Source organism: Acyrthosiphon pisum, chromosome A1 (assembly GCF_005508785.2).
Source record: "Acyrthosiphon pisum isolate AL4f chromosome A1, pea_aphid_22Mar2018_4r6ur, whole genome shotgun sequence".
Taxonomy (NCBI): domain Eukaryota; kingdom Metazoa; phylum Arthropoda; class Insecta; order Hemiptera; family Aphididae; genus Acyrthosiphon; species Acyrthosiphon pisum.
In genome coordinates, this window is record NC_042494.1 from 75542371 (window position 1) to 75553548 (window position 11178).

General features: G+C 27.5%; 1 protein-coding gene across 2 annotated transcripts in view; it reads right to left on the reverse strand.

The window, feature by feature from the left end:
• Positions 1-5142: 5142 nt before the first annotated feature.
• Positions 5143-11178, reverse strand: part of LOC100161229 (mitochondrial import inner membrane translocase subunit Tim17-B) — a 7469-nt gene continuing 1433 nt past the window's right edge. Inside the window, 2 exon segments of one of the 2 annotated variants that reach the window (NM_001293507.1) lie at positions 5143-5627; positions 8072-8261. In NM_001293507.1, coding sequence (NP_001280436.1) covers positions 5292-5627; positions 8072-8218 — 483 coding nt within the window. In that variant the 5' untranslated portion in view covers positions 8219-8261 and the 3' untranslated portion in view covers positions 5143-5291. 2 annotated transcript variants of the gene reach the window in all.

Genomic DNA, 11178 nt, shown 5'->3' on the forward strand with positions numbered 1-11178 from the left:
GGGCATATGGAAATATAATTTATTTCATTTTCTTGGTCTCTTTATATGACCAACCAATAATAACGGCCAGAGGCGGACTGGCCCAGGTGTGCTAGTGTGCCGTAGCACACCGGGCCGGCTTATACGTGTGGGCCCGGGCCGTCAGGGCATTTGAAATTGTGAACATTTTACGATATTACCAATACATTTATTTAAATTTATTTTTAAATACGAAACAGTAAAAATTAAAAAACACTGCTATTAGTTGGTACAATGCTACAATAATTTCATAGTCGAACCATAAGTTTATAATAATAATAATTGTATGAGCATATTAGGTATGTTGTACCTATAGTGTATTATAATTCTTTAAGCAACAATTTTAAAAATCAGTTTCATTCAGAAAAATGGTTAAACACTTTATCTGATTTGGTTGGTTCATCGACCGCCAGAAAGTGATTGCTAAACTACAATTATTCAATCATTTGCAAATATTTATAAAATATTGTAGATTTGTTGAAAAAGAGAACAGAATGATGACATTTATATAAAGTTTATATTAAAAGTAATGACTATAATAACGCGACGATTCTGAAATTAATAAAGATGATTTTGGTTTAATAAGAGTATGAATTGCGACAATAAAATAAATGATAAAAACAATAGTAAACAAACATCAAAAATATCAAAAGGATTATATACATTTATGATTCTTATAAAGTGTATCATATTATAACCTATTGTCTATTTATAATTTATACCCGAAAAAGTAGGTATTCATAAAGAAGCTGTTATAAAGGGGTTTGGGCCGTTTAGTTGTATAGAATACTGGGCTGTTTACCTCCCAGTCCGCCCCTGATAACGGCCCTTAGTTTGAACATTTTTAAGGATATTTCTGAAAATACAAAACCAAATGATTCCGATTATGGTACACAGTACACACAGCCGTTTCTACGTAATACCCGTTTACTATAACAACGCAATCACCTCCAATTGTTTTACACATCTATAATCAAAAAAAAAAATAGAAAAGAATGTAAATAAAAAATATTGAATATTTATTATTTTATATACGTATTTCCACACCATTAAATCGTCTAACTCTAAAATGAAATAAATTAAAACAAAAACTTAGAAGTGAAAACTATAATTTGTACATTTCAAAAAGAAAAACAATAATAACTAAATATAATAGCTAGGTGAGTCTGTTTTGTATATTATTTATAATGCTAAATTAATTCCATTATAATTTTAAAATATTTTTCTTATGCTTATATTTATGTCAGTTCCCTGTCATATAACAACTATGTAACTATGTATAACTAGTATACAGAGGTAAAGTCTATATTTAAAATTTAAACATAATAACAACCTGTTATTGCTAAATTAATCGAATAACTTTATTTGAATTTCTTACGTTTTTTAGATTTTGAGTTGAGCAATTATTCATGTGATCTAAAGAACATTGTTAACGTATCATGTAGGTACCACCAAAACGTGAGTCACTTATTCGAGAGAAAAAAGCTAATGTAGATACAATTATAATGTTATCTAGAATCTATATACATTAATTCAATTGATAAATAAATAATACATGATATTATGTTTTAATTCTTCATAATTTTATCATAATACATTTTTTTTAAAGTGTCGGTGCCGGTTAACTTCAAATGCTTATAAAAAAATTGTGCCTATGTATTTTTAATATTTTACAACTGCTATTGTAACTATATATCAGGAGCCTTGCATTAAATTTTCACGCTTTTTTACCCAACAAACAAAATTTTATTGATATTTATAGAAAAAAAACTAAAATAATTGAAAACTGAGAATGTCCGTAAACAGCTCAAAAAGAGTCAAAATATTTTCAAAATTTTATGGTGTTTAAAAATTAAAATATTAACTTTCAGTGAAATTTTCAAATATCTACAGTCATTCGTTTTTTAATTACAATAAAATAAGAAAATCGTCACATGAGAAATCGAGCGAATATCAAATGTTGTAAAAATATGAATTTCAAACGCTCATAAAAATTTAATTTGACTTTCTTGTAGACATTTTTTTTTTTTGACAAAGGTAGACGGTTTATGAGAAATCTTGTATTACATTTTCAAATCTTAAATTTAAAAAGAAATATTTTTACGAATTCTTAACTCAAAATAATTTGCTAATTTTCGTGATTTATCCATATTTTGTCAATTTTTAAACTTTAAATGCTAATAAAAAAAAGACTGTGACTAAGGATTTTTAATATTTTTCAAATCTCATTGTAACAATATAGTATAGGAGCTTGGTATTAAATTTTCAAGTATTTTTACTCAACAAATAAAGTTTTATTGACATTCATAGAAAAAAAACTAATAAAATTGGAAACTGAAAATGTCCCTAAACAGTTCAAAACAAATCAAAATATTTTGAAAAATTGATCATATATAGAAAATAGAAATATAAACAACCAGTGAAAATGTCATATATCTACGGTAATTTGTTTTAAAGTTACACCAAAAACCAAAATCAATTTTCTCGAAAACAGATTTTGCGTAAAAATTCTCGTTGTTCCTTAATTTTTCTTTTGTTTTTCAGGGCGCTTTTGTAAACTACTGGAAAAATTTTACTTTTGACCCCCCAAAGTACCAACTAAGGTTCACTTTCCTATCAGAAGAAATACTGTTGAAGAAAATCGAAGCACTTTTTCTGTTAAAAGGTGATAACAGACACAAAAATAAAAAAACACACATCATTGTAAAATCAATACATTCATCGTTCCACTCAGAATCTAAAATAGGAAATAACGTAAATACAAATTGAATACTTAATTAAATACAACACTAATAAATGGTTTAGACTGAAAAGTGTAGGTAATTAGATAAACCACATAAGTTGTACATTTCAAAAAATGTATCTGTTTTGTCTATTTATAATCGTTTATACCTACCTACTATAATTTATAATGTAAAATTAAATTCATTATCATTTTTGAATATTTGTTATATTCTTATGCTAGCCTATCATGAAACAACTACGTGCACACATACCTACTATAGTATACATTTCTCGACTTAATATTTGAAATTTAAACATAATAATCATCTGTCATTTCTTATATATTTATCAACTTATTATACTCGAATTTCTTACGTATTTTAAATTTGGTGTAGAGCAATATTATTCTTATGACCTAAAGAACATTGTTTAAACGTTAGGAAATCTATCATTACAATAGCGACCGGAGATGTTCGAACATTTTTCGAATTTTTAACTACAAATTAATTGTGGTTTTGTCAAAATTAGTACTTTAAATGATTATAATTTATAAATAATAATCGTGCCTATGTACGTTAGTTTAATATCTTCTTTGTGTTCTCTTAACTTGTATAGGTACCTACTTGAGTAGTTGAGTTTATCATTTTCATTAACTTGCCCACCTTTGCAAATCCTTACGCAATCTAAAGAGATACTTCCTCGTTTGAATAAACGTGTGTAACGAAGACATTTATTTTAATATACGCCCCAATTGAATATTGAACCGGTATGAGCCATGATTTTCGTCTTCCCATCTTTTGTACGAACAACGCATCTACCAAAGGAGCCCACATTAGTTTTAAGCTATCCGGCCATGCAACTAAACTAAATATAGCCTGGAAAAAAACTAAAATATAATATTTTACCTATCTGTATTTTCTTCAATTCCTTTAGCACGTTACGGAGGGTCAAATCATGGTTACGCTCTACCATGACCGACGAAAGACTCGATGCTTTATGCTTGATGAACGTACATAAATTTACGATGAATGAACCAATAAAAAAAACAAATTTTATGATGAAATTGTTGATTGTTTCGGAAGAGATGCGAGACGTTTACAATTTCTTTATGAGAATCAATAGAGTTAACTTCACCTGTATGTACATTGCCTATACTGGTTATACTTATAAGTTGTAACTTCATAAAATATGTTGTGTTATGTTATGTTTAGTGTTCATGACCGAGATTATTTTCTATGTTTTTCGTAGACGAAGTTTTGTCTTCTGATCTATGAAACATCACAAACCATGAAATATTGCGATGGCTTTTTTTCAATAATTAAAACATTATTTAAAATGATGCAAATATGAGCCACAATACCAGTCACCACAGTTATTATTGAACGAATAGATATTGAAAAGATTGAAAAATTAAATGAGATCGATAATACGCCAGGAAAGTTTGAATAGATGGTCCAGTTTTAGATATTCATAAAGAAATCCTGTAATAAAATATTCATGAAGTAATAAAAATATTTTCAAGGACATCACCTAGAACTCTATAAGTAGGTATGGCAGAAGATTGGTCAAATTAGTTTAAGTTCTTTTTTACTACCAATATTATATTTTTTGTCCACTACCTATTTAAATTACCTATATTTGCCTTGCTTATTTATGCATTAAAAGTGTATTATTTATTATTAGATTATTATTATTTGTATGTATCATGTATTCATGTGTGACATAAACTATTATACATTTTACCAAAATATTTAGATTTTTCACAAACAAATTTTAACCTTATGATCATTAATATATAAATATAATATAGTAAAATATGTATTTTAGTTTTTTTTCTATCCTCCTCCCTCCCTCTCTTTACATTCCTAGATTGGTATCACACGGATGCAGGCATTGCTGCATAATAGTCTGACTTTTTTCTTCAAGTGCAGGCAGATATTATATTATAGACAGGTCATTTTATTTACAATAAATTTAAATAATACAGATTCATTTTTGTTGACCGTTTTTATTTAACATTAAATAGAAAACAATATTTAAGGTCCATTTTAAAGTTTTGTAACAGTAATAGTGCTATTAGGTAGAGTATTTAGTCTTATTTTTTAGACATTTTTCTTATTACTTAGGACATAAAAATCCGAGCCAAGATATATAATTATTATTATAAGAAAATGTTATATTTCATTAGCATGACCATAGGGCAATAACGTCTATGCTACACACTGTTGGACTGTTTTTATAACAATATTATATTATTTAATTTAATTAAATTAATAAGTATCCAACATAGATATACCTTGCAGGCGATTTTTTTTATCAATATTCTTATACAGCATACTTATAACATTCAAAGTATCAGAATATTATAATTTATTGACTAAGGCCTACGTCAAAATTTCAATGTAAAAGGTGATTTATTATTTTTTTTTTTTTTTGTCAACATTAATCCAGTATGGTTTGGTAAAAAGTAACAAGTATATTGATTGCATAACTACATTTAAGGAAATTACACATAAACACTAAAAGAAATATATAATAGGTTTGTTGAATTAACCACTGTTAGGTTGGTTAATTTGAGTTGGATCTTCAAATACAGGTGGTTGAGGTCTGAACTGTTCGGCTGACATGTGCATGAAAAATAATCCAAACCCTTCAATCATTGCCAATAGTAAACCTCCAAAAACAGCACTGGCCGTCATAGCTGGTATCCCATTACGTGCTGCTAATATACCACCGGTCAAAGCACCGCTGGCAATAGAATTCCACGGGTCTTCTTTTTTTCTGATGGCCACTAGTGAACAATCAATAGTTGAAAATAATCCTCCCCATATCGCAAAACTACCACCTATGTTGGGTGCTTTGGTTGCCACAGAATGAAAAGCTCCCTAGAAAATATACAAATATGTAGTCAGTTAATAATTAATATACTGACTAAAATAATAGAATTAAATTCATATAGATAATATAAAACAAATTGGTTTATTAATAACTAGTAAATATATAAATTGAATACCAAACATTTTCATTAAAAATATCAAGTTTGGCACTTGAAATTTATATTAGACATTAAATGTTTGTATTGTTAGAAAAACAGTGGAAATACAGTTCTAATAATATAGTTGTTATAGAAAATGTAATAGTTTAGAGGTATTTGATTGTTAATTAAGAGTTCAGATATAGTACGGATATCATTTTTATATCTATTGGTTTAAGAAAATTGTATTCATATTATATACGATAGATACACAAAAATATACTATGCTTTTGATTTTTTTTGGTCAAAGAAACGTTGTAAAAGTGGTAATAATACTTTGATCTTATGATCTTAAACTTTGAGGATGGTTTCTTGTACTAGATTGGATCTAGTACAAGGCTGCCCAATTTATTTTGGAAGCGGGCTATAATTTCAATTACATTTAGCTGGCAATCTTATGAACAAGACTTTCTAACACATAATGATTCATCTATAATTCTATATTCTACATATAGATACTTAAATAAATAGGTATTTAAATCAAACATTTTAAATTGCACGTGTTTTAATAATAATAATAATCTTTTTTATTAAATATTATCAAAAAGAAAAAAACATCAATGAGACCTATGAAGGGACTTATTAGCTAATAATTTTTCAATATCTGGTGATAAATCTGATGTTGATAATAACATCAAATCTGAAATATGAGGCGCAGTTAACAAACTGGGATATTTATTTTTTACATAGGTTAGAGTAGAAAAAGCTTTTTCGCAAATATATGTAGATCCAAATCTGCTTTAAATCTGCAAAGCAAGATCACACATTGGAGGGAAGTCTTCCTTTGATACTAACTACCAACATTTTATTAAATTTTTCGAAGACTGCTTCTGTGGTTGTGATTATACAGTTTCGGTAACTATCTGCTTCAAGGAGATGTGGTTTTAAATTTCTGTGATTTCCAGTTGGATATTAGATGAATATTTTAGTATTTCACTAAAAGTGATTGAAAATGGGTTCATGAAAAGCAAAGTTTTTTTTTTTTTGTCCTTCTCGACATTGTTACACGTTTTATCGGGACTGGTTAATTCCTGTTAAAACGCTGAGTGGCGTAGCCCTAATGCTAACTATAGATACACACGCCTATATAAAATACACAATAAAATTTAATGAAATGATATAATTAATTATTTAAAATACAATAGAATGTTGGCGGGCCAATACAATGCGTTGACGGTTTGGGCAGCCTTGATTTAGTAGGTACATTAAAAAGAAAAATGTCTAGTGATCGGGATTTTTTTTAAAAACACTTACAAGAAAAAGGAATATTTGTGCAACACCAATGGTCTTTTGCACATGCACTGTTCACACTATTATACGTGTTTACACGCAACCTAACCTACCTAACTTAGGCAAAAGCAGCACAGCAACCGCTTCATTGAGTGCCGAGCTTCTAGCAGTAATAGCGCAAGGCTTAGAATTAAACAGCAACGGATAATATAGCTTATAACCAGGGTCCAGATTTAAATTCTCTAAAATCTGTCAAAAAAAATTCTACAAAATGGATAAAAATGTACAAAAAAAAATTATTTTACCCTTAAAATGCCTTTAAAAATTGAAATATAAAATTTTCATTTTAATACAACGTTTTATTAAGTACACTTATCTAATTTAAAATGTACAGTAAATTAAAAAATAATTTACTTAACATTAAAAAAAAAAAACCGAAATTTGATTAGAAGTTCAATGTTTATAAATGATAATCACAGCCCTACAGATTGTACTATTGGATACATGTTTTTCCTTCTGTATAGACCTAAGTGGGTAAATAGTTATAACCAAAAAAAAAGCTAAAAAATGAAAAACATCCAAATATGCAACAAAAAAACAAAATAAAAGTTTCATCATTGAAGTGTCTGAAACAAATTATGTACTTGGAAAGAATTGTCTAAGATCACCCAAAAAACAGATGCACTTTGCATTGAAATCCAGGCCCATCAGCTTTAATGTAACAGCGACACGTAGCCATTCTCGTATTATGTGTAAATTCTGTACAAAAATAATCAGTAATATTCCAAATTTTTGTTTATCTAAAGCATCTGATGTATAATATATATATATACTAAATATTTTAAATTAAAGTATACAAATAAAATTCAAAATAGTACCGGTATAAAATAAACAAACATTTTTTAATATCTAAAATTACTATCTACAGTCATTTGTTATAGAGTTGCACCAAAAACCAAAATCGATTTTGTTGTAAATATTCCGTAAATATTTTGGTTTTACCTTAGTTTATTTTTTACCGGCCCATTTGTTAACTACTGAATAAATGAATAAAATTGGACTTACGTTAAAACGTCTGTTAACTCCTGTGGGTGCATTACGGAAGCCTTTTATACCTTGAAAAATACCACCACCAATAAGACCCATGGCAAAAGCTCCACCAAGGTCTTCTAATATTCTCATTGGACATGGTTCCCTTCCAAATTCTTCCATGGTTTTTTCCTTGGTGGACTAGGTTTTTTAAATATCTGAAATGCTAAAAACACATAGTATTTATTATTAAAATGCCAAAGAAAATAAAATCCTAACCATTTTTAAATCATTGACCATTTGTTGGGCTTTTAATGCAAAAAGGTTATTCAAAAACCTGGTAATCACAAATATCAATATTATTGTAATTATTTGTAATAATATACTTAAGTCTAATTTTGTAATAAATTTTGTAAACCATTATCTTAAAAAAAAAATTTATTTAATTTTAGTAACAAATATGATAAGTCCATTGATAATAATAAGTTATAGTAAACCATTTAGCGAAAATGATACTTATTGAAGAATGAAGACGCAAAACATTAAATACTATTTTTTTTATATATATATCCATATTTTATAGTATTTCAACATTTGATTGAGTAGCTTTATACATAATAAATATATGAAAAAAAATGTAAATAATTAGGTTTAAGATTCATTCTCTTTCAGGAGATTCAAGTCTTGGTCTTTTGTTGAATACTTCTTCTGTATTTTGTACATTATGATTGTATTGATATTTGTTGGAGAGTTTTAAAATCACTTTTGTATTTTCTTTGACATCTTTCTTTTGCGTCCTAGGAGTCCAATTGTTTTCGGTTAAAATATCATATATCTCTTTAACTGTTTGATTAACAATAACATTAAAATATAATTTTTCAGGATTTAAGAATCTCACAATTTCTCTCAACTCCTTACAACTGGAGTGGCTTGAATAACAAACTCTAGTTATGTTATTTTTAACAATTACATGACCACCTATATCTATCACATCCTTAGTAAATGCTAGGGCATTAAGTTGTACACATTTTACATTTTTATTTAATTCCATGCAGTTAATGCTATCAGTGTCACATTCAGTTTTTGAACATGCGTGTATTCTATTATTAGTGAGAATCGGTGTTACATAGTTGTCTAAATCTGCTATTGAACTGTACAATTCGTCATATTTTTGTTTATGAACGTGAATAGAGCATTTGAAATGTTTGGCAACTTCGACAATGGCATATTCTATGCCCACATATCCAGGCATCCACAAACAAATTTTATTATCAGGGTCTTGGTCTAACCATTCTCCAACTACTTTTATCAAGTTGGCACTACTTTCCTTTCTCATTGGAAATTCATAATATTTTTTGGATGCAAAAGTAGTATCTAAATACAATGCAGATATATTCTTTGGACTACAGTTACCGTCTTTATTTATCAATAGTGGTTTAAATTGTTTGAAATCTTGTAATTGTACTCGGAAATCTCCAGTATATAAAATACGATATGGCCCAGCTTCAATCAAAAACATGACTGATCCTGGACAATGTCCAGCTGGTAATAGGGTCACACAAATGTATTCAAAATTTTCTGAATGCACTTTTAATAAATTGGGAAAACCAATTTCAAGAGATATAAGCTTATCTTCTCTGAGATTAATGGTTTTATTTCGCTTTAAATATGTTATTGTCAATGGTGATGCATAAAGGATCATGTTGTTCTTAATATTATTGAATGCCACTTGAAAAGATTGATCTTGAATACCACGCATGTGGTCTTTATGAAAATGGGACAACATAAAAGTTGAACAACTCAGTAGATGTGACTCAAAAGAATCAATGCCAATGAATGCTAATTCCTTTTCTTCTAATTTTCCACAAAAAGTAGACATTTTCCTGGAATAACAAAATATTTAAGAAAACCCAAGAAATGAAAACACTTCTTTTTCAATTCAGTATTTACATGGTACATAATACAATATTTATAATCAAATTGATAAATTGATAGATATTTGGTTTTTAAACATAAGTTAATCTTAAATTATTTATTATTTATTGTCCAAATTTATTTTCATTCATTTTTTATGAATCGCAGAAAAAAGCCTAGAAATATAAATATAAATATTAACACTATATTATGTATACATCATAAACCATGATATATTGTGTTATAACTTATAAGTTATAAGTCAAAAAACATAAATCATAGGTATATATACATTAATACAAAACAGGTGGTAGCACAATATATTTAGATAACAGATAGTATTATAGTATGAATATGCCTAAGACTTATGTGTTTTGACTTTTAACTTACAACACAATATATAATGACGTATACATAATATTGTGTTCATATTTATATTTTTATTTTATTTACAATCTATATTTTATGCAATTAACAATTGATTATTATTTTCATTATAATATATAATAATATATATAATAATATAATAATATTATAATATTATAATATTTTGTGATAGGTACAAAGTAATTACTAATTAGGAGTAGAGGATACATGTGTTCACATTTGTATTTATAATTCTAGGCTTTTTTTCTGTGAGCCTTTATTCCATGGGCTTTTTTCGTCTACCGTTTTTCATACGTTTAACTAATATCAATTTTTCATTTGTCGAGGCTGTCTATTACACCCTATATTATACGATAAATAGGTTTAAATCGACATATTTTTGAGCTACTAACTACAAGTCTTATACAGTCGAACAGAACACTAGACAACACTCCTTGGGAATGTCGGATGAAGACATAGCTCGAGAATCAACTTGCTTAAAATTATATTTAACCAATATAAGCAAATAATCTTTGTAATTCCATAGTTAACACTGAATGACTGAACAGTGAATAAGTACTGATATTAAATTTATTGAAATGTATTATAGGTACAATATTTGATTATATGTACTAGACAGCAGTGTTGGGTAAATTACTTTTAAAAAGTAATGGAATTACGTTACTCGTTACTTCCCATATTTTTATTTAAATTACATTTGCGTTACCTAAAATTATTTTTATCACGTTACGTTACTTTTTCATAAATAAAGTAGAGCGTAGTAGTGCGTTACAAATAATGTTACTTTTGTTTTTAATCTCTGATAACAGTTATCATTTTTTTTGAACCATATTCAATTCATA